Source organism: Mus caroli, chromosome 11 (assembly GCF_900094665.2).
Source record: "Mus caroli chromosome 11, CAROLI_EIJ_v1.1, whole genome shotgun sequence".
In the NCBI taxonomy this organism is placed as follows: Eukaryota; Metazoa; Chordata; class Mammalia; order Rodentia; family Muridae; genus Mus; species Mus caroli.
The window spans coordinates 99,747,312-99,775,206 of NC_034580.1; the positions used below are offsets into that span (position 1 = coordinate 99,747,312).

Here is a 27,895-nt window from a genome sequence, read left to right on the forward strand (position 1 = left end):
AGCCTGCCGGATCAAAGGCTAGGAATGTCTGCTCCCCGTAGGACTTCCCTCGATCCCATCCACCCCTAACAGCAAGAAAGCCCGCCATTCCTGGCTAGGCAGGTTTAGGTGGGCTCCTTCTCTTCACCATCTAAAGTCCCACCATGGCTTCTCCTTGGGCTTGCTTTCTAGGTCCCAAGCAAGGAGCATTTCAAGGGCTGAATGTCTTCCGTGTCCGGGGAGAGAGGCTGAGGTACCTAGGTAAGGGGACTGAATCCTAACAATCTAGGTATGATCGGGGCTCAGACTTAACTCCCAAACTGTGGAGACCTGGTAAGAAGAGTGCCCCTTGGAGGCCTGAACACTTCCGCTTGTATAAGAGCTTCAGTAGGTCGTAGGGTGAATCTGGTGTCTGCACGGGACAACGCTTAAACACCAATCGCCAGGTTTTAGTTTCTCATCCGTAGAAGGGTAATATAGGTCAGAGACCTGGACATAGGGGAGGTAGATGTTCCTGAAGAGCCCTCGCCCCCAACCACTACTAGCCAGAGCTATACCGTGTTTCACTCGTCCCAAATGCTTCCACCCTAAGATCCAAGAAACTGCAGGTACTGCTGAGGTCCGGCCAGTACGCCTGCAGGAGGAGAAAGTGACCGAATCCTCCCGCAGGAAATGCAAACGGCGGCTGGTGTCAGTTGCAGGAAATGCAAAGGCTGCAGGAGGTCGCGATACCAATCTGACTCTTGACAAAAGACTCAAATGACACTAGCTCTGTCCCCCGGCGCCGCCGGCTGGCAGACCTTCAGAGCCTCAGCGGACTCTCCCGCGCGCCCCGCGGACACCCTGGAAGCGACCTGCAGCCGGGTGGCAGGGGCCGCCAGCTCGCGAGCCCGAAAAGGCTGGAGACTGGGAGGGGTTGCATTTTTCTAGCCCCTGATCCCAGTCGCGCGATCTGGAAACAACCCCTTTGCTTTCTAGTCTCGATTCCTTACGGGCCCAAGTGCCAAGGGATCACTGTTACCCGACAGAAAAGGGAGCCACCCATCAATGCCCAAGCCGACCCCTTCACCACGTGAACGCCGGGTCAAAGCTCCAGCTCCCTAAACCTGGCTCGCGTGGACTGGGAAGGGGGTGTCCCAGGCCAGCAGAGAATCCAGCGTGCCGGGTCCTCCCGAGGCCTCCGTGCGCCCGGGGCGCAGGCTTTGCCCAAGTTTGCCGGGAGATGCCCTTCCCAGAGCCGGAGTTGTGGGCCGGGCGGGAGGGGCCCGTGATTGACAGGCTGAACTACAGACTCATCTCTTACCTTAGGCCGCGGGCGCTGATTGGCTGCTCGCTGACATCCTCAAACCCGGCTGCTCGGCGCTGGGCTCCGGAGGGGGGCGGCTGCGGGTGGAGGTGCGCCTCTGACAAGCCCGAAAGTCATTTCCAACCTCAAGTGGACTTTGTTCCAACTATTGGGGGCGTCGCTCCCCCTCTTCATGATCGCCGGCAAACTTCCTCCTCGGCGCTGCTTCTAATGGAGCCCCACCTGCTCGGGCTGCTACTCGGCCTCCTGCTCAGTGGCACCAGGGTCCTCGCTGGCTACCCAATTTGGTGGTAAGACTTGCCTCTTGTCTGCCTGCGGCCCCGATCTCTCGGCCGCGCCCGGGGACGGTGGGAGGCGCTGGCCGGGTCTGGGCTGCAGCAGGCCTGGGGCTCTTTTCTCCTTGCTTCCCGTTAGCCCCCCAGCCGTCCACCCCTCCTGGATCTTATGCTGGTGTCGCCTTCCGAATCCAACTCCTGGCTTCTCGGATAATCACCATTTTCCCTGCTACCCGCCGCAGAGGCGGGAGGGCTCTCCCTACCCCTGAAGGTCTCTCGTTCTTAGTCTTCACCCTCTCCCACCCCAATTTGGGGGTCCCGAAGAACCTTCGTTTGCTCACACTTGCATTTCTGTGCTGTCCCCGCGGCCCGGCCACTCCTCTTCTCCATTTTAGGGTCTCCGTGGGTAAAATTATCCTGTCCTTTTTCGCCACCGCACCTCTTCGGTGTCTCGGTCAAGAGATTTCCCACACACACAATACTCGCGTTTGCCTTCATATTTGAGACCCTAAGGGCTTTGGGAATCCCAAGTAGGGGACTTAGGGGGTATTTCAGTAGATTCTCCCCACTCCGTTCTAGATTAATTTTGTGCCTCTGAAGTGACTATAGAATTTGCTGATCCTAGATGCCATTGCTGATCCGGGTGTATTCGTTCCTTGCTTGTCCATCCCGGAGAAAATCGAGGAGGGGGCTCTTTGAAAATGTACTTGTTTGGGAGGGGTAGGCTTGCTGTTTTTTTTGAGCGAAAACCTAGTTCTCCATGTCAAATTCGTTGCTTTTGGAAGACGGGGAAGCTAGGAGAAAGGGCGAGGGAAAGGGGAATTCTGTCCCTGAGAAATACGGATACAAAAGGCATTTTAGTAAATAAGGCTGGGCGAGCAGGCGGAGTACTTGGAGCTGATGGGTGTGTGAAGGGATTCACTGGAAGATAAACCGCCTTTTGGAAGCCCCAGCTCCAGGGACTCCCCTGTTTTCCAAGCCTCATTGCTGCTCCTCCTCTGTAGGTCCTCCGGTGGAAGACACTAAAACCAGTTTTCTAAATTACACCCCAGCCCTCTCAGTCTCCAGCCCCCTGCATTCCGGAAAACTTTAATAAAAGAACCCTCCCCTCCTGGATAGTGGCTAGAGGCCTGGGGGGGCGGGGGGGGAGGTGAGGAGGAGGAGGAATTTGGGACCTCTCCATAAGAAGGAGACTGGCCCCTGGGGTGAAAGTTAGAAGTGCTACCAGGGTAAAGTGCTGCCTACATGGCCCCCTCCCTGTCTGCTACCTGCAAGCCTGCAGTATGAGGCTCAGAGCTTATAAAATACTGGGCCACACCCCAAGCCTTTTTCCAGATGCTTTGGGGTGTCTGAAGGCCAGGGGAAGGGGCAGTCATGAACCCAGGCACCCAAGCCATGGCCTGCCCAAGGTTCTGTTTAGAGGGTCCAGGCGTTGCTCCTTAGGTTGATAAATACGCCAAGGACAGACCATCTTTCTTTCCTGTGTACTTGGGCTGGTCTGGGGCTCCTGTGTGGAGTATATAGAGCCTGTGCATGCTGGGGTCAGCCAGGGATTCCCGAGTGAGGTTCTGCCAATTGGTGAAAGGTTGTCTCCGGACGGACTCTCCTTCCCCCAGCCAAGGCCAAACTCTGCCTTCTCAGGGACCCTGCGGCGGGTGCATAGGAAGAGGGTACCTGGAGCCCTAGGGATGGCATAGAGGAAAGAGGAGAGAGTGGGCTTGCTAGTTCTGTGAACTGGAAGAGAACACTTCCTGGGGCAGTACCAGTAGGTTAGATGGTGGTAGCAGTAGCCTCGGTGTGTAGTAATGTCCAGGAATATCTAGGTAAGGTCCCCATCCGACAAGAAATATTAGGAAAACCTGGAGGGCAGAGACAGGCCCTAACATAACATACATGGCCTGTTTGGGGGTTGAGGGGGGACCAGATGGCTGCTTTTGTCTGAGCCATAGAGAGTATGTATGAGTATTTTTGAGATGGGTGACGGTTGGTCAGTGCCTGTGGCTACTACCTCTGTGTGTGTAATACAGTGTGTGCTCTAGGTCAATGTCCCTAAGTGTCTGTGTACCTGTATGTCTCTGTGGGTAGAAGCTGTTAGTGCCTGAGACCCAGGCAAGTGTTTTGTGCGAAATCTTTTGGTGTGTGCCTAGGGGATCTGCGGCCCACAGCAGGGTATGCTGTATCTGCATACAAGTATCAGCAAGTGGCTGGTTCTGTGATGTGACACAGAAGTCCAGAAGTATTTGTTGCTTGTGTAAAGGGGGACCTCCTAGCTTTTGCCTATGCTACTGGACATGGCGGTATTTGTGTTTGGACTTGTGTGCTGTCTGTGCATGTGTCTGTGTGTGTCCCTTCTCCCGCGCATGCCTTCCTGACAGCGTAAGGGGGAGGCCCAACAAATGTCTTTGTGCGTGAGATCGGTGTTCGTGGCATGACCAGCCTTGGTTGGAAGTATGAGAGTGAGCCTTGTTGATACCTGGCTGAGGGCTGTGTCCAGGCCCCACTTCTGATCGTGTCCCCAAATGTCAGTGACATAGTTTTGTGCCAGTGGTTATGCGTCTGTGGTCATGTTTGCTGACACCTGACTTGTGGGTGTGAAGAATACCTGAAAGGGGTGCTTGGTGGACATCAGTGGCCCTGAGGGGAAAGACAGGCAGGAAGTGGAGGTCGCAGAAGGTGGCTGCAGACACAATCGGTCTGGGATCCCAGCTGGGGTGGGGGCAGGGCCTTCCTTGGCACCATCATGCCTTGCCTGCTTGAGGACTGGGGCTACGGGCCTTCCCTCTTCTAAGGTCATTTCCCTTTCGTCTTGGAGCTGGGGCATGAATCACTTTCATGGGGCTGGAAGTAGAGAGTGGGTAGGCCTCAAATTCTCGATTCCCCTCCTCTGCCCCGAGGCCGGCAGATTCCAGTCCTTTTAGCGTTTGAGTCCATGACTGCCTGCCACCTCTTTGGCCCACCCGGCTCTCACAGTCACCCAGAGGGATTTACAGGGGAAATGGCTTAGCTGGGATTTCTGTCCACATCACCTCCAGAAAGGACCCCTACTCCTAGTAGCCCGACCCTGCTCTTCCTTGCAAGGGCCCCAACTCTGAGAGAAGGTGATGAGGAAGGGGCTCTGAGGGGCCTCTTACTCTAAAAGGAAGCCCTGTACTGCAGAGCCTCCCAGCCTGGCAGTGGCTGCATTGGAGCAGGACCAGTGACAACCAGCCTGATTTCTAGAGCGCTCCTTCTTAGTACAGGTTAGCTCCTGGTAAAGAAATCTGTCTTTCTCTTTCTTGAGGAATAAGGTCGTCCTATGGCCTTGCCCTGTGCCATCTGTGCTCCATAGGAAATGCCCTGAAAAAAGAGGCCTGGTTGGCTGGGTGGTGTTTGGCAGCTCACTTCACACTGTGTGGCTGAGGACCGGTGATTCCTCCCCACCCCACCCCCTTTTGGGGGGGTCACTTTTCTCACTTTTTACCCCAGGGGGGGTTACCAGCCTACCCAATCTTGCAGTTTAGAGGGGAAATGTTTTGCTGAGGGCTCCAAGCCTGTTAGGGCGCCTGGGTTCTCATTGCACCACTCCAGAGCCCATCCTCCACCCAAGCACCTATCTTAAGCCCTGCCTCAGTTTCTCCATGTGTCACATCCTGCTACCTCCCCTGCTTAACGCCCACCCAACAGCCTTCTCTCTGAGGCTTGGGAACGAAAGAACGTGTTCAGTCAAACCCCCGTGGGGGTCAGTGGGCTGGGCCCAGGGAGGCACCTGGAGACTGTGGGGGAGGAAGGCCCCAGGCCAGGTGTTAACACTTGTAACAGGCAGGAATTACAGCTGGCTGGGGCTACGGCTGGTGAGCCGAGCTGGCTGGAGGCTGTTGATCCCACAGACAGTCAGACAGACAGACAGACAGACAGATGGGAGATACCAGATCGGATGGCCAAGCTTTAGCAGGGTGGTCGCTCTTCCAGAGAAGATCTTGCCGTGGGGGAATTCGTCTGGGGGGGAAAACGAATGATGGGCCCCTTGAAAATGAGTTCACAGCCCACCCCTATTGTGGGCGGGGCCTTGTGCTACAAAGGGAGCGCAATTTGGTGGTAGATCTGTTGGTATCCTTCTAATGGCGTCACACATTGCCACACAAACAACAAACAAGACAACTGGTGAAACGTCAGCTAGTATCAGGAACTGTGTGTGTCCTTGAGAAAAGCGGACTGGACTCTATAGGGAGGAAGGCGTGGGGTTGGGGTTGGGATAGTGGTTGAGGGGGGACACAGCTGTCAGAGGAAAGTCCTCCCCTGCACCCCCCCCCCAAATCTCCAAGTGTCTTATTAACAGCTTTGGGACCAAGAGGTAAAAGCTGGGTGTGGCCCACTTCTTAACACAGATTCTGAAGTCCTGGGGTTTTGGATGTCTAAACTGCAGTGAATCCTGGTGTCAGAAGAGGTGACCTGGGAGCCTAGGCCTTCACAAAGCTGGTACCTGCTGCTGCTACCCCACTGTAAACTCAGCTAGAGCTCTCCAGGGCCCACGCTCACTCACTTCTGGGCCTCTGCTCCAACCTCCATTAAAGAGTCAAACAGAGGGCCCCAGGTAAGAGTCCCCAAGGGACAGACTGGTCCAAGGAAGTTTTCCCCACCCTCTCAGGGCAGAACTCACTGCTTGCAGGAGGACGCAGTGGGCTGGAAGGTTAGAGCAGTATTCATTGGCCTCCTACCAAAACCGCTGAAGAGAAGGCCATACCCTACATTTACCCAGCACCCCCTTTTTTGTTTTGTTTTGTTTTGTTTTGTTTCGTTTTGTTTTGTTGAGATAGGATTTCTTCATGTAGCCTTGGCTATCCTAGAACTTATTCTGTAGACCTGACTGGCCTTGAACTCAGAGATCCTCCTTCCTGCTTCTGCCTCCTGAGTGCTGGGATCAAAGGCACCTGGCCAGCACCCTTCTTGAAGGCTGGGCCACCACATGTTCTGTTCCTATATATTCCCTCTGGGGAGCTAGAAATGTTTCAGCCTGGAAGTGGAGTTCTGAGCTTACCATCCATTGGCTGTGTGACTGAGGGTGATTCTCTGTCCTTTAGCTCCCCACCTCTCTCTTGACTATACTAGGAGGTGTCCATTCATCTTCTTAGAGCCTCGGGGATATGATGGGGACTCCACAGCAGATACTTGGGACCTGCCTGAGTCAGCGCACCCCTTGATTTCTGTGACTTGGTGTACCTGCCCTAAGCCCCACTTTCTACCCAACACTGCCATGCCTTCTTAATTCACTTCCAAACCTCACGTAAGGACTCTCTATTCCTCTATCTCTGGGCTGCTGGCAAAATGACCTCTCCCAGTCTCAGTTTCCCCATAGGAAAAATAAAGTTATGGCCGCTATCCCATGAACATCAGTGATCAAATTCAGGCCCCAGAATGCTGCCGGTATGCAGGAAGTACAGTTCAATGTTTGAACCTCGGTCTGGCCCTGAATCCAGACTTGTCTCTTCAAATAAACCCTCCGAGATTGGCCCCCATGGCTCTCATTTCTTCTTGTTCCATGTGCTTGGCACTGGTGCCCACAGGCTTTTAACTTCCTTCAAAATCAGAAGTTCAGCTTTTTAAAAATATTTTTTATTGTATGCACGTTAGTGTTTTCCTACATGTATGCCTATGCAAGAGAGTTGGATCCCCTGGAATTAAAGTTACAGACAGTTGTGAGCTGCCATGTGGGTGCTGGGAATTGAACCCTGAACCTCTGAAAGGACCAGTGCTCTTAACCACTGAGCCATCTCTCCAGCCCACTGAAGTTCAGCTTTTTTTTTTCTGCCTAGGGGAGGAAGGATAAGGTGGACAGAGGTGGTCTGGGGTCTCCCCTAATCCTCCTGATACCCCACAGTCTTCTAAGCTCGGAAACCTCTGTCATCTCCAGCTGGAACACAGAGCTCACGGGCCTGGTGGGGAGGGGTAGGCTTGGGGCCCTGACTGCTGGAGCAGCCCCAGCACGGGGTGAAGTTGCTTCTGGAGCTGGGGGATGACTCAGAGGGTGATTTATAGACGGAAAGCAGAAAGCTTGGCTCCTGGCAGAAGCCTGCTGCTTAATTACATTCTTTGGGGGGTGGAGGTATGTGGGGCGACAGCAAGGGAGAGACTTCTACCTCGTCCCCTCCGGGCCTGGTACCTGTGATGTCCTAGCGCCAAATAGGGTTCTTCTTAGAGAGTGCGTCCCCTGTACTGAATGCATGGTTAGCCACCGAGAAGAGGAAGAAGTGGGACAGAATCATCGGAAGGACAGAGTCCCGAGGGGACCACCCCAGGGACAGGCTGATGGAGCTCACGGGAAGAGTGGGATGCTGAGAAAGATCACTGAACCTCCACCCTGCTTCTGCTGAAGAATCTCTAAACCATCTGGGCCTCTGTGTAGCCACTCTCCACTTCCCCTTCGCGTGGTTGCCTGTGAAGACCTTCAAGTTGGCTTCTTGTCCTGTGGCTTGGGTCCTGGTAACCCATGGGTGCAAGAGACCAGGCCTGGAACTCAGAGACTAAACTCTGCGTTAGATGACCTGTTGCGTGGAAGTGTGATGACTGCTGCAGAACTGCAGAGGTTCTGATAGCATCAGCCTCGTGCTGGAGGGAAGGAACTCCACTAGCCCTGCCTTAAACTAACTTCTCCGGGAGCCCTACAGCTCGCCTGGCTGCCTGGTGACAAGCTTTTGAGAGGGACTTCTGTCTGCCCATCCTGACCAGTGTAGTGACTCCAACACAGCCCCAGATACTGAATTTCTGGGTCAGGGGTCCCAAAAGGTATAGGACAGGCAGGGGTAAGGATGCCAAGGTCTGTAGCACCTGGCTGCCTGTTTGAGCTTGGTTAGTACAGCTGGCAGGACTTGGCAGGGGTCAGGATGGGGACAGCAGACGGCTCTCCGGTTCCCCCTGAGGCAGGCCTTCTCAAAATGGCCTCATTAATGCATGTGGAGTGAATTCCAGAAATGTCAGGTATACTCACACATCTAAAAGAAGGATGGAGACCCAGAAATGTTCTGTGCTTGGAGAGACAAGAGGAGTCAGAGTGAGAGATGGTTTCCAGGTCCGGGATCCAGGGGACCTGAACTGTTGGACATGGTTTTCCTATTGCAAAGTGATGCTCTGTGCTCAGGACAGTGGATGTTTGCGTTTTCTGTGCCTAGTGGGAGACTGGGAACTGATTCCAGGACGGAGTAGAGACCATAAATTTTATATGTGAGCAGCTTTGAGGTGCAAGCTGAATTGCCAGCCTTCCCAGACCTCAGTTTTCTCATCCACTAAATGGGCAATAACATGCCTTCCCTGCCCATGGTACTAATGAGAGCAGACGGCTCTCATTGCCAGAGTCAGCTCAGCAACTACCATTGTTAGAAGAAGACCAAGATCCCCACCCCCTACCCAGAGGAGGTACAAGGGTATCTGTAGTGGATCCCCAATCTCTGAGTAGAATCTCTGGGGAGCAGAGCCCTTGCTTGGGTTTAAGACCCAGTGAAGGCAGGTGTGCTCCAGTTTCCGCTCTGGAGGTCCACGAAGAGCACACAGACCTGATCCCCACTGAGACCGGGTTAGGAGGTCTGGGTGGAGGTGACGGCAAGGTAGGCAGCTGGAAGCATTCTCTCAAAGCCTGAGGCCATCAGGAAATCCAAACACCCCCCAGGGAATGCCAAGGAAACCCACAGCGGCATAGCCCTGTTCCCTAACTGAGCTAGAGAGACATGAAGAGAATGTCCTGTGTCCCTGTGTTGGCAAGGGGGGTGGGAGCAACAGGACCCTGTGACCAGGTTTGTTGGGAGGGCCTTTCTGCCAAACCTGCCCCTGAGCACAGAGTCCCACTTATCTGTCGGAGCCAGCCGGGATCAGCAAGGAAAACCAATCTTCCAGAGCCTGCTATGCATGCAAATGGGAACTTGTGACCATGTGAACCTGCACACCGCCTCTCTCTAGTTCCTCCACACTTCATAACGTGGCTTTCCAAGGGTGTCATTCTGTCCCTCTGAAACCTCTCATGGTTCTGATCCAGACCCCCTTTGTTTTATTTTGGCCTCTACCTGCCTATACAACATGCCTTTCAGAACCCCTCTCCCGCTCCTTCCTCAAACCGAACACAAAATAGAACAAGAACCTCTGCATGCCTCCTTCCTCTGAGCTGGGGAAGGCAGTAGGACTTGACCCCTAGGTTGGCCAGGGCTTATTTCTGCTCTGCCAAGCACAGGACCTGGCTGGCTTGTGACATGTAGCTGACAACCCTAAACTGTGAAGGGCCTTCGGTGTCTCTAAGGCAATGGGACCCTCCTGAGCAGACTGTCGCAGCCGTGCTGGATGCTGAGATGTCTCCACCCTGTCCGTTCCCTTGGGCTTTGTTGTTCCTTCGCAGCCCAGATTGAAGAATCCTATGTATGTGTAAGTGCTCCTTCTACGCTCACCCAGCTCATGCTATGCATATAAAAGTGGTAGGACCCAGGAGCAAGTGCCCTTGCATGCTGTGTGGCTGTCTTTAGAGACCTAGAAGATATTCTTCCAAAACTAACGGTGAGCAGCTGCTTTGCACAGACCACACGTGGTGGGAGAAGACGAGAGCTCACTACACTTTTACCTCGAGAGCTGTTCCTTCGAGAGTGTGGATCCCACTCTGATGAGTCTAGGAACTCCGACTGGGATCTGGCATCTGTCACTGGAGCTTTCCTGCAACTGGTCAGGTTGTCCTCGACTTAGGATGGTGCAGTGTGGCCATGCAAGTTTTTTGCTGCCCTTGGACCAAGAAGGGCTAGCATTGGCCGATCATTGGGCCTCTATGCTCTTAAATGGTAAATAGACAATGACCTATAAGGTCACTGCCTACTACCCGTGCCCTCATCCTCTGGGGTTCCCTTTTCTCCTTGGCATCTGATCTTCACCGTGTGTGTGTGTGTGTGTGTGTGTGTGTGTGTGTGTGTGTGTGTTGGGGAGAAGCTATGTATGCATTTGTGGGAAGGGGGTAGCTTATTCATGTGTGCATTTGAGCATGGAGCCAGAATAGAACCTATGGTGTCATATCTTGGGTACTCTGTTTAGCTTTGGAAACAGAGTCCTCTCACTGAGACCTTAGGTTCCCTGATTAGTCTAGGTTGCTTGACTAGTGAGCCTCAAGGATTTCCCTGCTTCTGCCTCCCTAGCTCTGGGATTACAGGCACACCACCATACCCAACCTTTTCCCTTGGGTTCTGAGGAATGATCTCAGCAATTAGATAAGCCATCTTCCCTCCCCAGCCTCAGAATTCATGCCCATATTCTAGCCCTGAGTTGGTGTTTCTGGGCTGTTGAGTCTTTCCTTGACTTTCACAGCTAGACATTCAGCACTATTTCCTGCTGAGAAGCCAGAATGCTCTCTCCTTTCTTATAAAGCATATTTCCTTTATGCATCAGCCATTTAGGAACCCCAGAGCTAGACTTGATACTCGATGTTTGCACCTGTGCTGACCTTGGGTGACACATTCATCTTCTCCTTTGCCTGATCCAGGGTTTTCATCTCCATTCTGCGATTCATCCAGAAACATTTTGTATTCTAAACTCCTTGCGGGCAGACCCCATGCCTGGAGCATCTAGAGTTCACCATGCTTGGTCTCTGTGTAGTGGCTACTGAAGCTCCATAAATATGTTTTGGCCATCAGACAGGACGTTGGCTGCCAGCTGTGCTGAATTCTTTCTGAAAAGAGGCAAGGCAGAGGAAAATGAGAACGAAAAATTCATTTTGTCAGCATGGCAGCAGTATGCCTGTGATCCCTGCACTCCAGAGACTGAGGCAGGAGGATTGCAAGTTTGAAACCAGCTTGGGCTATACAATGAGATTCTGTCGCCACAAAAGAAAGAAAGAGGGAAAGGGGTGGGTGGGGGAGAAAAAAAAATGGCTGTTTCTGAGAAGCGGCTCTGAGCTGACAGTTTTGAGTTGGGGGAAGCGCATTCTGTGTCTTCCCCAGAAATGTTATCTCAAGGGATGCTGTTTGCAGGGCTGACGTGCTTTAGTCTAAGCTTGAAGGTGTCATCCCACCTCTTGGGAATCTCAAACATTGTAGCCAAGAATGACCTTAACCTTCTCCTCCTCTTTCACTGCCCCAGTGCTGGGCTTAGCCCGCACCACTGTGCCTGGTTTTATTTGGTGTTAGGAATTGAACCCAGGGCTTCATGCATGCTAGGCAATCACACTCTACCTGAGCTACGCCCCAGGTTGGGGACTTTGTGTCTATGATGACTGTGCCTTCTCTTTGTTTGCCACCCCCCCATACCTGTCTGTGGTGTTCCCCTTGGGAGATAACTAATTGATGCTCTTGATACCACTTCCTAGGTGACACACAAGTACCCAAGTGCCCCCTTCCCTTCTCGCCAGCAGCTATTGCAGAACTACCACCCTGGAAAAGTTCAGGGCGGCATGTGGATGAGAGAGAGAGAGAACACAGGAGACCACACTCAGGACCACACAGGGTGGCTGGCCTCTCTCAGGCCAGGCGTTCCCATTGGCAAAGCTGTGGGGAAGACCCCAAGTAGAACTGGATTAAGCCACATCACTGCTGTGGCAGGAGCCTCACAAGAAGGAGAGGAGAACACTCACTCATGCATTGTGGTGCCTTTGACCCCAACACTTGGGAGGCTAAGACAGGTAGATTTCTATACCTTCAAGACCAGCCTGGCCTATGCGGGAAGTTTCGGGACAGTCAGGGTGATGAGAGACCCTGTCTCAACAAACAAAAATAGAAGTAGAGAGGAGCTTCAAGGTAGGGGAGCGCAGCCCGCTGACCACCTGGCAAGGCTTCAGTTCACCTCTATGCTCCTGCCCTTAGTTGGCCCTAGACCCATCCCAGTCCCTTGACTTCAGCCAAAAAAGCATCCAAATCTACTGTAGGTGGACCTCCATCTCAGAAGCTTCTGCTGGGTGAGAGATTCCAGAACTTTCCAAGGATGACCATGACTCTGGCATGCCTTTGAAACTAAAGCTGCACCCTGTCTCCAGAAAGTGGGCAGCCAGGGAGCAGACTTTAATCATCAGCGAGGAATCTATCTGTCCTTTCTGAGGTTCCTGCCTCAGCCTGGTGTGCACAGAGGGAACACATCACCTCTGTCAGTCTTAGAAGCATGCTCTTGTTCTCCCCATTCTACAGGTGACAAACTAAGCCCTTGAGAGAACCACTTCAGTGCCTAAGGCTCCTCAGGCTGTGGACTGCAGCTCCAATTAGATGCTGACTGTAGGAAGCCAGGCCCTCCAGGGTTTACAGCCCCTCACTGATAGCCAGGAAGCTCCCTCGAGGTCTATCTGGACTTAGTCCAAGCCCAGACACTTTCATTTGGTCTCTGGGATGTGAGCATCACTGAAGGGTCTTAATCTGCCCTTGTGATTGGATATGTTGTTCCTGGAGTCCGGGGCAGTCCTTTGGAGGTAACCTGAAACTGCCATTAGCCCAAGGTCCTGCCCAGGCCTTTGGGGCAGAGGGCTCTGCAGCACTGTCTGACAATTGTGCCCCTTTCTCTGGGGACAGGAATCTGAAATCCCAGGGCCCACACCCACCCTGGTGATGCTCCAGGCATCACCACATCTGGGGAATCCTTCCCAGATGACTGTAAGCCTCCTGAGCTCTGTGGGTTTCTATTTCCTGAAGTCTGTTCTATTAGAGAAGATGACAGTACTGAGGACCCAAAAAGAGGTCAGGGCAGGGCATTTGCAGGGGCTGTGGGTACCTGGAGGGTTAGCATGGTGAGCCCTGTAGAGGCTGAGGGCTATTTCTGCCCATGTCACCATTTTCTAGAATTAACTCCTTGAAGAGACTGATATTGCTTACTATTTAAATTTTGTATTAGTAACACACACACATACACACACTTTCTGGAAGCACATGGCAAGACTAAAACAAGAAAGCACATGTATCCTGTGAAAGTCCAGGACAAGGATCTCAGTAGAATGAAGAATATTGACATTTGTTAACCTGAGGTGAGGCATTTAAGTCTCTGGTACCTGACAAACACTCAGCCTTCATTTAATAATCTCATCCCACACACTCTGGCCAGGATGAAGGAGTTGGATGGGGAAATGGGTCTGTCTAGGTTCTTCTAGCACAGAATCTCGGAGAAGGCTTGACCATCTTGGTGTCCCCTGCCCCCAACCCCCTCCAGCCTTGCAGCATGGGCTCACCCTAGCAGGAGAGGAGTCCCTTGTTTAGCAGCTGTACCGGGGACTGTCCCAGCTATGTTCCTCTCACCTTCAGGACCCTCTTTGCTTCAGGGCCTCATCTTGCCACTCTCAGTCTCAGAGGACCTTCCCTGTGCTTGTGGCTTTAGATGATGTGATCAGAAGGGCAGCAACTGCATCAAGGAACACACCCACCTGACTGTACTGTTCTTTAACCCCAAGGCTGACCTTGACCCTGCACCTTTCAGCCCGGACCTGGCTCTCCTCCTGGCTACTCTCATCTCTAGGGTGACGGTCCCGGGCTTCCATCTATGTAGCTGGGTGACCTTACTTTCTCTGAGCCTCAACTTTTCCCTCTGTAAAATGGGGATGGCAAGGATTAAAGGATGTAACATTATATGAGACAGACAAGGTCTGGCGTCTACACAGTGAGTAATGCTCCCATTTGCCATCATTAATCTCGCTGTCTATTTTGTTGTTCTCGCCATGCATCACCGCTCTGCGCTTTTGTGCTCGCCCCTGCCTCCTTCTGGGGAGGTTCTGAGGACTCCTGTCCACTGTGTGAAGTGAGGTTGGTACCACTGTCTCACCAGCACCTGCTCCACCTGAGCTCCTCCCGGGGTCTCAGTGGGACTCCTTCAACTCTACCCACCATGCCAGGCAGCACAGGACACCAGGCAGCATCTGGGGACAGGTCTTAAGCTGAGGGGCAGTGCTGAGTGTGCCCTGCTTGGCAGAGGCCCAGTCTTCCTGCTCCAGGTGTCTTCCTCCTCCCAATGTCCTCCCCCTCCTCTTCCTCAGGAAGACTGACTGACACTTGTTATCTTTCTTGACTTCTCTGTCACATCTCATTGGCATCTATCTTATCCTTCCAAAGAGGGGACCAGCTCTTGAGGACATGAATTCTGCTGTGTGTCTTGGTGACCCAACTGAGCCTCATATAGTAACTCTGGGGTGCAGAGCACAACTGGGGGAGCACTGTCGTTCTAGCGATTGGTGAGCCGGTGACTCAGGACCCTTCCTCAGAAGCTCCGGTGCGGGTTTTCGCTGCTTCCCGTGAACTGGATAGCAGCTCCCCCTCACCCATGATCTCAGCAGGGCCCAGCCTTGAGCTTCTAGCCTTTCATGGACACATAGCTCTCGCGCTGCATTTGAAGAAGAGCTGTCTGTGGAAAATGGCGCGTCTCAGACTTGTTGGCTGGTGGCTCTCAGACTTTCAGAGCCTCCATTTCTTCTATGTAAAATGGAGGCGGGGGTGCCATGTTGTCAGGGAAAGTTGTAAGGTCCTGCTACATAGGGGCTGGGCTGACAGGGACTGATCATGGGTGGTGTGCAGGTCATTCCAGTCAAGCGAGGGTTGTCCAGGGACTCAGTACCGGGAAAGAATGCAGGTCATCCTGCCCTAGAGAAAGGGCCACGCTTGGGGAAAGCTATACACCTTGTGATGGTGTGCCCCAATTATCACCTTATTTGAAAACCAAAATGGGAGTGGTTCAGGGCAGGATGCAAGTGATTCAGTGAGGACCCTGGTCTGACCCTGTGTCCTGGTGTCCTGCTCAGCTCCTGGGAAGAGGTAGGCAAGTCAGATGTGGTGGCTTCAGGGAGTTTTACTGGGGCTCCTGGGCTGGCCTGTGCAGGTTTAATATGGCTGAGGCATCGGTCATTTCAGCCCTGAGAAGGGTGGTGAGTAAGCCTTGCCTGGGAGGCTGGGGCCGCTGTACACATCTGTCTTTTAGGGCAGAGGACCCTGCTGCGCTGCTTAAAGTGTCACAGACAAGAATGGGTGGCCTGTGTATGACTGATATGCATCCTACACAGACACCAGCTGTTCTGCTGAGAACTGGAGAATGAATATGCTTTTTATTATATAGTACTTTATGCACACAAAGCAAACGCATCATCTATGGGATGTCATAACAAGATGAAACCTTGTGCTTCCCCACACCCGGAAGAACCAGAACATCAGCATCTGTCCTTAGGCTTCTCCCTCCCCACCCCATCTCCATCTCCTTCCACATGTGACCACATCCTGATTTTCGCCTTTTTATAAAGAGAGAAGGGAGGAGGGGGAGGGGCTGTGTCTCTCACCCCGTCTGGAGCTCACTAATTAGGCTAGACTGTCCAGAAAGTCCCTAAAGATTCTCCTGTCGACCCTTCCCCAGTGCTGGAGTGTTACCACCACACTTGTTTGCACGGCTGCTGGAAATGGAACTCAGGTCTTAACTTACAAAGCTTACTGATGGAGCCACCTCCTCAGACCCTGCACAGGGATTCCATGACTGAGATAAAAAGCCGCTGGATGTATGGGCCCACACCTTTAATCCCAGCACTGCAGAGGCAGAGGCAGGTGTACCTGAATTGGGGTTCCAGGACAGCCAGGGTTACACTGAGAAACACTGTCTCAAAAACAAACAAACAAACAAACAAAAACAAAAACCCAGCAACAATAACCAAAGATAAAATGTAACCTGAGATAACAATGCCCACAATACATTTTTCACTTTGCTTATTTTTAAAATAATAAAAAAAAATAGAGATAGTTTGTGTGTGGTCTTCTGTGGTTTCCTCTTCTTTGTCTTATTTTCAAGATGGGGGGGGGCGTCTTATGATATAGACTTAGCTGGTCTGGAATTCACTATGTAGACCAGGCTGGCCTCGAGCTCACAGAGATCTCTGCCTCCCAAGAGCTGGGATTAAAGGTGTGTGCCACCACATCTGTCTTTGTTCTTTCTATATTTTGTTTCTAAGTTCCTCATTGTTCCTGAGTCTTTCTGTATTTCCTTTATTTTCCCCACTGTAGAGTAGTCACTGTGTCTGCTTCCTTCTTTTTGTGTGCACAGGAGTCTCTCTGTGCCCATGGAGGAGAGCTCTCCCTCCATACACTTGCCTTGGAGTGGAGCAGTAGGTCCTGGCTGTTGAATATTCTTAGCCTAGCCATTCCCAAACATGCTCCCATCTCCTACCCAGTATTCCTCTCTCTGCCCATGATCTTCCAAAGCTGTTTCAAACTCAGAGCTCCCCTTGTCCCAGGTCTCTTACCAGCTTGGCTTCTGCCTCCCCCCAACACTGCACATCCTCCAGCTCTTCGGAGCATCATTTGGATGGAGCACTATGTCTCAAAGTGTGTCTCATCACACTGGTCTTATGTGACCCTGCTGGGAAAGGCTTCTAGGGACAAGTAAATTTAGAAGTTAGCCTTGCTTATTGGAATCTCAATGCCACCAGGTACAGCACAGAGGTAACCCTTGCTTTCATTTGTCTAGTCTTTCTCCAAAATAGCTAGCCCAGGAAATCCTCCTGCCCCTTTCAAATTTCAATTTGGTTTTTATGGTCTTTATTTTCCCAATTGGGAGGCTGTAATTTTTTGCAATATATATTTTTTAACATTCTGCATGAATTGAGAAAGTTTAGTCTAGTATCTCCATCGCTTGGGGGTCTCGAGACGGTGAATGAAAAAACATAAGCGGCGAATGAAGGCAGCAGTTAGAGAAGCAGTTGGCTTGTTGCTCTGTGGTCCAGCTGGGTCTCTTGTCCTGAGGAATCAGAAGCTATGGACAACTTGAGGCTGTTTGGCCCGTGTCCAACCCTGCCTACAGTGTTTCTGCCCAGCCTTCCTCCAACACCCACGTGGAATGAGTCACCCCCATTAAGCCTCCTGTCACTGGTTTGGGGGCATCTGTTTCATAGGGAGGCCTGAAACCTTGCAAGGGCAGAGGCTCTGTTCCATTTGCCCAGCAGGTTCTCAAGAGTGGCTGCTTACGCTCTGGCTGGTGGATGAGTGCAGTCTGAGGAGGTCTCCTGTGTCAGGGACTGGAGGGTACTATGACAGTCTGCAGGCTCTGGAGTCAGACCAGATGAGCCCTCATAGACCTGCCAGTCTCCACGCCTCAGCTTGGGGACTGGGCAACTCCTCTTCTTTCCACTCACAATTACTCTACTGACTCTGGGAACAGGGTCTCACTTTGTAGCTCTGGCTGGCCTGAAACTCATTATGTAGACCAGGCTAGCCCCCACAATTATGACAACCTCCCACCTCTGCCTCCCAAGTGTAGTCATGTTCCACTGCCCTGGCTCTTTGTTTGTTGGAGTTCTGTTTGTTTAAATTGAGACAAGGTCTCATGGAGCGTAGGCTAGCCTGGGACTCACTATACAGTGGAGGATAAACTCTGATCTTCCTACCTCTCTCTACAAGTTCTGGGATTAAGGGAGCACACTTAGTTTATGTGATGGAAGAGACAGAACTCAGGGCTTTGTGTGCATGAGGCATGAATTGAGCTACAGCCCCAGACTGTTTGTCTGTTTTGAGACAGGGTCTCACTATGTAGCTCTGGCTGCTTGCCAAGTAAATAAGACTTGCCTTGAACTTGTGGTGACTCCCCTGCTGCAGCATCCCAGATACTGGGATGGGCAGGTGTGCACCACCATGTGTGACATTGCTGGGTTTTATTTTGATCCTTTGTTCATCCCTACAAACTAGAACCCATAACAGTGCTTGGTTGTTTTGGGGCTGGGGAATGGAGGGAGCGAACCTATAAGTAGGAACTTGGGAAGCTCAAGGGTAGCCAGGACTTTCATGACTGACCCAGGAAGCTCAGTATCCTGAGACAAAGATCTCTTTAACACAGCGTGGCTAGAGTGTCCTGTGCTGTAGCAGTGTCCTAGAATGGAGGGCTCACAGGGCGTGGCTTACTGCCGTGGTCCTCAGCCTCCTGCACAGGACGGTGTGTGCTGGGAGATGCTTGCACACAGAGCATTTGAATCACTTTCCCCTGGGCTTAGAGCTCCAGAAGGTCAGATAGCAGGGCCTGAGGCTGCTAGAGGCCTACTTACATTCTCAGGCATACACCACTTGGCTTTGAAGTCGGGGAAGCTCCTCAGACCTCATTACCCCCCTATTTTTAGGAATAAAAGAGAGCACCTGCTCTCTTCTCTTTGCACTGGTCAGCCTTAGTTCTAGAACTGTCTTCCTTCTGGCCTCCCAACAGAAGAGATAGATCGTGGGGTACTGCAGACAGGCTGAGGGGAACGTCTGATGTGACACACGGATGCCAGGGGATGTTCACTGAGGAGCAGAGAAAGCTGGGCATTTATTTCATTCCAGGTAATGAGCTGTAGTCCCCTCCACAAGGGAGAGCAGAACAGGGTGGTTCAGAGGGGTGGAGGCACGTAGGTGAGACTGCCAATTGGGTGTTCCAAGAGGCAAAGATGTCATTGAAATGACAGAGCCAGAGAATCTTGTAGAGGGAGACTGAGATCTTTGCGGCCAAGGAAGGAAGACATTCAAAGCAATTCACAGACCACTGGTCTTCTGAGAGCTTGGGTAGTGTGAGAGGGGAAGGGGAGATGGAGGTGGTGGTAGGCTTTATCCTTTCTGCAGCGGTACAAGCTAGAACGCGTGGTAACAGGGTGGTCTGAATTTCCCAGAGGTGTGGAAGGCTTCTGATCGGTCTGATGCCTCAACCTCGTGAGACACTCCATCAGTTGGACCTGAAAGTACTCAGATCCCTGCCAACCTCCTTCTTTCAGACTCACAGACAGTCTCCACATTGCTGCCTGAGGGATCTGAACTCAGTAGCTGACTGTCACCCCTGTCTCTGTCCACCTTGCCCCTGTGTGTTGGTGTCCTACTTACATCCCTATGTCCAAGGCTCTTTCCTTTCGAGAGCAGAGAAATGCACACAGATCATCCCCCTTTACCTCCTTCCTTCCTGGTCCAGGTCCCACCCACTGGGAATACCCTGGATACACCTCTTTTGCCCCCAGTGTGTGTAATACATCAAGGGTTACACTCGGTTGGAAGGAATAAATGATTTTAAAGCAATAACAACAACAACAACAACAACAATGCCAAGTGTGGTGGTACCTACCTGTCATCCCAGCATCTTGGAAGCTAAGGCAGGGTAATTTCCATAAATTAGCACAGCCTGGTCTGCATAGTGAGCTCCAGGCCAGCCAGAGCTACACAGTGAGAACCTATCTTAAGGTAATATAATTTAATACAATATATCACTTCCCTATGGGTTTTGCAACCCATCCTGCCATGTGGTCCCTTTCTGTGGGTTTTCTCAGCTCTGCTTGGAAGTTGCCTGTGTCCTTGTCCTGTAGTCCCTGTGTGCATAGCCCTGTTATTAGATTGTACAGTCCTCCAGGTGAGGGGCCACGACAGCGTTGAGTTAGTGTGGGACACACTTTGGGTGCAGAATAAGTGAATTCTGCCAGAATGAGTTATTACCGGAGAGTGGATGGAGACCGTTAGACACAATGGCAGCAGCATAGGAGGCAAGATGAAGCCATTCAGACCCCTATACCTTCTGAGTCTGCCTTCTCATTGGTGCAGTGCATTAGTCTGAACCCCTTGGAGCTTTTGAAAGAATAAATCTCAATGAGCAGGTTCTGGAAAACAGCTTTGCAGTCTCAAAGGTGGCCAGCTCCCCTGAGAACCCTACATCCACACTGGTTCTGAGAACCCTCACCTCTGGGCTTGCTATCTTGGAAGAGGCCCAGTCACCTAGAATTCTCTGTGGTTATTTGAACCCATGTGTCAACCCTTCTGATTCCGGGACAGAGCTCTTTTGTCTCCTGAGGATGCCTGGGACATGGCCCTGCTTTGATACAGAGACATATACTCAAGGGTAGGAGATCCACATCAACATTCAAGAGAGAAAATACCAGTAAGAAGGAAGGCTCCAGTGTGAGTCCAGCACTCAGCCTGAACAACAAGACAGGCTGGGTGTCTCAGCTCTCCACTGACACACTGTAAAGACCCCTACCCCAAGAAGTCCCTTCTTGCTTTCTTAGCAGCCTCAGTACCTCCATCACCAGCTGTATGATCCCAAACATATTACCCGGCCTCTAGAACCTGTGTCATCACCTGTCAAGTGGGGATAATAACGTCATTGGGTTCCTTGGCAAATTAAAGGATGTATTTCATGTGCTTTATATGATGCCGGGCACAGAGTCAGGGCTCAATAAATGCTGGCCTTCCCTTCACAAATAATAACCATTGTGAGTGCCCTGGAGATGCCCCCCCCCTTCACTCCCTTACACCAGAGCACAGGAAATCATTTCCTCACGGCCTTATTAACAACTGTCTCCCCAGATAAGTGCACCCTATATTATCTTATTCACCCTGAGTGTGCACCTGTAAAGCGGGCCCTTTATTCCATTTATAGCTCTTTCCACAAAGAGGCCCCCATTACCTCATCTCCCTCTGTTTTGTGGGCTCCTCCTGTCTGTGGCCACTCAGGGCCAGTGTGGGTTCTGAGGGAGCCTTGGCCACAGGTCTGTGTTGACATCTGCCCTCACGCGGACACACACCTTTGTAGAAAAGTCTATAATTTCTCCAAGCTTTGTGGTACATGCCTGTATATCCATCTATTCAAAAGACTGAGACAAGAGGCTAGAAAGTTTAAAATGAACCATATGTCTTTAATCCCATCACTGAAGAGGCAGGTGGATTTCTGTGAATTCAAGGCCAGCCTGGTCTACATTGTGAGTTTTAGATCAGCCACGACTATATAGCACACAGTGTCTCACCAAAGGGGGTAAGAAAATGAAAGCTCAGAGTGGGTCGGAGAGCTTAGTAGGACTATCTATCTCTATCTCTATCATTGGAAAGGGCTGAGGAGGTATAGCTTTGCAGTTCAGTACTTGCCTAGCAGTGTGAAGTCTTGGGTTTAATCCCCAGTAATGAAAGAAAAAAAAATCTATTAGAATTTCTTTATTTAAATGTGTGTGTGTGCGTGTGTGTGTGTGTGTGAGAGAGAGAGAGAGAGAGAGAGAGAGAGAGAGAGAGAGAGAGAGAGAGTCTTTTGTATACAAAGCTTGTTCTTCTCCAGAAGAAATACAACAAGACATCAGACTATAGAAGCAGAAATGCCTGAGGTATCAGCTGGGCCTTGCAGCCTTCTGGGGTGACAAGATTGGGCACAGCAAGAGGACATGGGTGAACAGGGAGCGCTCAGCCTGCAGAATGTACCCTTTCCCTGCTGGGTTATGCACAGGAACTCAGAAAGATGTGGGTCCCTGTCGGAGGCACGTCTGGAGACCTTGAACCCAGAACTTCTGTGGACACCCAGCATGTCTGGGAGCTCCTGTTCTCACCGACATGTAAACCCCAAGACTCAGCAATCTGGGTGTAGAAATTAGGGGAAGGGAAAACTCTCGGAGGAATGTGGGCAAGGGGGTGGGGTCCCCCAACAGTGCAGAAGACAAGGTTTCTTTTGAAAGTTTTTTCATGGTGACCTTCCTTTTCGAATGGATGTTAGTTAGCGAGCGGTTAGCAGTGAGGCTCTTAAACTCCAAGCTTGGAGCCGCCTGTGATTTATACGTGGCCTATGTAGATGAGGGACATGCCCAAACACTTTTCGCTCATACTGCTGATCAAAAACAGTTTGGCTGCTGCGGCTGTCAAGATGGAGGCTTGAGAAACCTGGAGAGCTAGAATGAGGAAAACACCAGGCTTGGGAAGAAAGGAGGCTGATTCTGGGTACCAGGATGTACGGCGTAGGGCGGAGCAGATAGGGCCCAGCGCTGGAGCCCCATGAGTGGCCCTAGTCTCCTTTGGCTCCTAGCTTGCTCCTTAAAATGAAGCGAAGACCCACTGAGCACTCAGACCTCTCCATCCTACGGAGCAGACATCAGACTGTGAATTCTGTGTGTAGCCAGCATTGAGGCTGAGCTGCCCTTCTCTGAGAGCTGGAATACCTAGCGGGAGTCCTGCTAGCAGCTAGGAGTGTGGAGTGGGCACTCACAAACCCAGAGAAGAAAGGCTAGGCTCGGTGGAGGAACTGGAAGCAGGAGCCCAAGACTGGTGGATGTGACCGTGTGGGTGCGGGGCAGGGGGTGCGCAGGAAGGTGTTGAGGCTCGCTCCCGGGAATGGGCCCGGGAGGGAGGAGCAGGCAGCGCTTTGAACTTGCGCGCAGCCTCCAGAAGGAGGGCGGGGGAAGTCCAGGTGCCGGCCGGGCTGCTTTCACCTGCGGATCCTTGGCGCTTTGGGGGACGAGGCGCAAGGAAGACCTCCTGGGAATGCAGTGGAAATACCCACCTTGAAAGGCAAGGAGCGGGAACATAGCCCTGAGCGCCGGGTGTGGCGCTGCTCCCGCCCCCATCCCTACCCGCCGCGCGCTGCAGCGCGCACCTGCTGCTGGTGCTGGTACTGGTGCCAGTGCCCATTCCAGGGCCTCCCCGACCTGTTGGTGCTCCCAACATCTGAGCCATCAAGGTTCCTGCCCACAGGTTTCATCTAGAAGTCCCCACAAATGAGTTGGGAGTTTTCTATTGTTCTTTAAACTTTTATTTTGACAATCATTAATGAGGGCTTTGGATCTTGCTTAGAGATTTAGGGCTGGCAGAGCATGCTACAAGGGCCTAACGTTCGTTCATTATCACAAAGCAGCCGGGGAAGTGAACTAGGAAAGTCGAAAGGGGGGCAGGAGATGTCGCTCAGTTGGTGGAGTGCTTACCTCAGCATACCTGAGGCCATGGTTTTGATAAACCCCATCCTACTTGGATGGGGAGCCAGAAAGGTTATAGCTAGTCCTGGGTCAGCTTATTCTACATAGCAAGTTCCAGGCCAGCCAGAGCTACATAACGAAAAGTAGAGGAAAATAATACAAGGAGCAAGAGTTTACACACCTTCTAGTGCCACCATTTTTAAATGTTTTACACGTGCAGGTTCGTGTCAAAAAATTGCAAAGAAAATTCTATTCAGCATGAGCTCTGAGATTCCGATATGTAAGGTTACCCCCACCCCATCAAACCGCCATGCTGGTTAACAAAACTTCTAAGAATTCCCGATGATTGGTTGCCTAGGTGTCCTCTTCGCTGCCTTTACCCTAAGGGTTTTCAACGCAGGCTCCACTCATTTCTTTTCCCTTGTCTTCATTTTAATCTCAAAGTAATTCTCCTTATGCCCAATACACTGGCTCTTCAGAGAGCTATGGTCTGCAGTCTTTGATCATGTGACCTATTCTCAGCTCATCTGCTTGCCTCTTTAGAGTCATATGACTTGTGCTTCTGTCTCTCGTCTTCCTGACAACTGAGGGTTACTTAGGCGAACTGTCTTTGGCTGGTGAGCTTTATGGAGGAGGTTGGGTACCCCACATTGCGCCATCTCCAGTCATCCAGCTCTCCTGCTCCTTTGGAGGTGTTTAATAGGGTTTCTCGGTCTCTTTCCCAGATGGGCTGGTCCAGCGGGTTAGGACTGGAGTCCATGTGTCTGGGTTTTGCAAATCTGCCCCTAGTAAGCTGACTGTTTAAGTGTCTCACCTGCCTTCCTGGCCTCAGCCGCCAGCTGGGCAGTGCTCATCCTGGGCCCTCCAAAGGGCATGGGGAGGGAGGTGTGGGAAAAGGTGAGTTCTTATGGCTCTGGCTCAGCAGATCTGAATGTCTGGATCTGGGAGTTGGTAGTTCTTATAGATTATAACCAAGCCCATGAACATCTGTATGCTCTCAACATCTAGCACACAGCTGGCCCAGTGTAATTGTCCCTGAAATGAAGATGTCCACCAGGCTGGTGGCCCTCAATGAGCCTCTAGAAAGATGGTTTCTGGTGTGAACTTCCAGCCAATAAATAGCTCAGCTTTTTGCATTTGAAGACTCAGAGAAAGACTTCCCCAGGGTGTGTAGCAGTTGTGAGAAAAGTCCAGAGAGCCAGCAGGGTGGCTTCTGCTCTCAGCTTGTCATGGTGGTAGCCTGAGTGGGGAGGAAAGACTGGGGAGGTCAGTGGGAGACTCTGGGTCCAGTCCAAGTGGGTCCTGTGCCCATTAGAAAGGCAGACTCTCCACTTAAGTAGTCATCAGTGAGGGAGGGAAGTTGTCCCCTGAAAAACCTCACCTTTTAGTGGAGAGATGGGCTCTGTAGACAGCTCAGTAGAGAATGCTCAAGATCTATCTTCTTCTGACAAGCTGAAGAGATGGCCAGGAGGAACAGTTTCAACTGAAAGCAACCAGAGGGGACTTTTTTTTAACCTCAGATCTTGAGGGGTGACTAGGAGCTCACAGTGAGATGAATGGCCAGGGAAGCTGTTTTGTCTTTTACCAGAACTTGGCTTGAAGGGAAAGCTCTATGAGAACTGGGAACGGTTCTGACCTAGGTACCAGCTGTCTGCTTTCCCAGAACAATTAGCCAGGCCCTGCCAAGCCCTCACTTCACTGCACGTGGGAGACTGCCCTGCAGTCTGTAACTCTGCCTGAGAGGGTCAGCAGGGAGGAAGTGGTACACCGCTCAAAGGAACTAATGAAGCACACTGGGTTTAAGGAACGTTTATAGTTCTGATTGGCAGGTCAGTAGGCAAAGAAATAAATGGCGGAGCCCAGAGAGAAAAGGATGTGGCCTAATCAGGCTGAGCTTGAATTTCAAGCCGAAAGCACAGGCCAGCTCTCGGCCTCTCTCCCCTAGGCACTCCTGGATTTTAGAATTCCTACCCCAAACGGGACTCCTCACACTTGGTCAACTACAGATTGCCTCTTCTATGTAGAATGGGAGGCCCCATCCAATATATACGGAGCAGGAGCTGTGCTGGTAACAGAAGGAGTCCCAGTGTGCCGACGGAGGCTCGGTGAGGCACAGAGGAGGTTCTGTGAGGTACGAGGAGATGGAGCTCTGGCTCGAGGTTCAAAGGCCTGGACCATCCTCCTTTCACCTTGAACCAGTGAAGGACATTGGATGAGTTACAACACTTAAGGTGGGGTGCACAGCTTCCCCGGAGAAAAAGAAGTTAATTGTCCCACCAACCTTTGGCTTTGACATTTTACGACTTGATGCTTTCATGAGTAGCCTCTCAGGCAGTTGGCTATGGGACCGTTTACAGGAGGCTTCGAGTGGCTTTCCAGGGCCTCTTACCTTCTGTCTCTCCTCCAGCAAGGCATAGGCCAGCCAGGGACATTTTTCAGGCAGAAACTTCTCTGTTCAGCAAGCCTTTATTATTGATCAACCTTCACTCAGAAACCCCCGCTCTAACTAACCATCGCTTCAGGGAGGGTGGACATGTCCCCACTAGAAAAGACTAAATGCAGTCTGGCACAGCCATTTGCAACTGCAAGCAACCCAAGCAGGCCTTTGATCCTTGATCATCTTCCCTGTGAAACCGAGCCTGCCTAACTGTGGCCTCTGGGGCCACAAAGGCAAGGACCCGACCTGCTCAGTGGGGGTGGGGAAGGGAAGAAAATGGGGACTCACTTGGGAACTGCTTGGTTAGAGGAAATGACTCAGTTCTTGCCCTGACCTTCTGGAAGCCCTGTCTCTGAGACAGCTGGCACTTCTCAGAGAGACCTTCTTGGGGTCTGAGGTGAGAGGCCCCTGACCTGGACCCGCTATCTGGATGTTCTGGGCTGAATTTGCTTCTGGTAAGTCTTTCTAGAGAAGGTAGACTAGGCCAGGCTGCAGAAGCCCCTGTCTCCTTCTTTTTTGCCTTCCACTCTTTCCCCTTCCAATTCTCTGGATCTCTCCCTCTCTTCGTACAGTTAACTCATTCCCTTACATCCTCTTTAGGACCCACCAGCCTGCTTCAGGCTCCAACCCCTAATTTAGCCAGGAGGGACAGTCCTTCTGTCCCCGCCGCCTCCGTTCTCCACTGTGATCAACTCCCCCTTCCTATGAAATGGGGTGGGGGTGGTGGCTCATGCTCAGTACACCTCAAAAAAACAGGTTTCAACATTTCACAGGTTTCAAGATTTTTCAGGCGGACTTGTCACACATCTTATCAGATCAGAGCCTTGCAAGCCCTCTGCGGCACAGAGTAGATGCTGGTACATTCCAGTCAGGCTGGGCTCCCTTTGGTGGAAAGGGTCTACCCAGCTTCTTAGATGGAGGTAGGATTGCTACCACTTCCCTCTGATAGGGTCACCCCTAAGAGTGACCCCTGACTGCATGTTTCTTTCCATATCATCTTCTTCCTCCCATAGATGCCCAGAATCTAGTCTCTTTGGGGTCCCCAGCAAGTGCACTGCTTCCTATAAAGGTTCCGCTTGAAAGAAGCTTCTAGAAGTATCGGGTGAAGATGAGTCTCTGGAGTTACTTCCAGAGTGTAGACAGTCTTTTGGCCAGCAGAGCCAGTAAGTTCTGTTGCTTGAATTCCACCGGAACCTCAGGAAGAGAGGAAGAAGGCCACCCTGCCCTGCTCCATGGCTGCTTCCTTCCAGAAGGAATGGCTTTGACATTGGCTTTCCCTCTTCACGCCTGAGAGCTTTGCCCCATGATGTGGGTTGCCAGCCTGGTATCACCCTCCCTTCATGTCTCCAAAAGACTCCGCTTCCCTGCTCCTGCCATAATAATGATAGCCTTGGTGACATGGCGAAGACGAGCCAAAGCCCAGAGGCTCAGAGCTCAGTCTGAGAAGCGCACCCGGAGGCTGGTCCCTAGGCCACAGAGAGCGGCTGTAGCCACTCTCACTGGGTGGGAGGCCACCCTGGGGGTAAACTCCTCTTTGTTTGTCAGAAAGGAGTCTCCACGGGAGGACCTGGCTGTGATGGAAAGAACTCTCACCTAGGGAGGAAACAGACAAGGAACAGAGCAGAGGGAGAGACATGGTGATGACTGACCACACGTGCAGGCTGTTTGCCTCTGTAAGGACTGATGAAACGGGAGCCAGGAACACAGGCTTCAGCCCTAGCCGTGTGAGGTTTGGGCACATCAGGCTGTTCCGGCGTTGCTCCTCCCTGCCTGGCATATGATATCAGCAGTCCCAACCTGAGATTTCTAGCTAGCTCAGCTTTCCCGGGGACCTTTTGGAATCTTGAGGTCTAGAGTGCCTTTCCACTGTACCTCCTGAGCAGCTATCCTCAAGAGGAAATGCCTGCCTTCTGGGTTCCTCTTTGGGCTCTGCACTTGGCCATGGTCTTCAGCTGTCACTGTCCCCAAGGATTCCTTTTCCCATTGTTTCTAGCCTCTTACAGATGCCATCTCCATGGTCACCCTCGTTCAGACCTTCTACACCCCGTCTCTTTGTCCTTCTCCACAGCCTTCTCTCTGTTCCCTGAAGCCTTCATCTTGCAATGGCCAGTGGGCCCATCCACTGCCGTAGCCTGTTAGCCTCTCTGGCTCACCTGAGGCCAGTGACACCGAGGCCTCTGGTGGTAGCGATGTGTTGCCAGGTCCTCGAATCTCCTTAGTGCCAACTGTCACACCAGCCTTCCATCTGTTTCCTAGCTTTTGATCTCTAGTGCTGCCCTTGTCCCATTGTAGGTGGGAGATAGATCAACAAA

General features: G+C 51.8%; 1 protein-coding gene across 1 annotated transcript in view; it reads left to right on the forward strand.

The window, feature by feature from the left end:
* The first annotated feature begins 1,382 nt into the window (after nt 1-1,382).
* The window catches only part of Wnt3 (Wnt family member 3), a 43,471-nt gene continuing 16,958 nt past the window's right edge, over nt 1,383-27,895 (forward strand). The window contains exon 1 of the mRNA XM_021176596.1: nt 1,383-1,575. Coding sequence (XP_021032255.1) covers nt 1,496-1,575 — 80 coding nt within the window. The 5' untranslated portion in view covers nt 1,383-1,495. The remainder of the gene's footprint in view (nt 1,576-27,895) is intronic.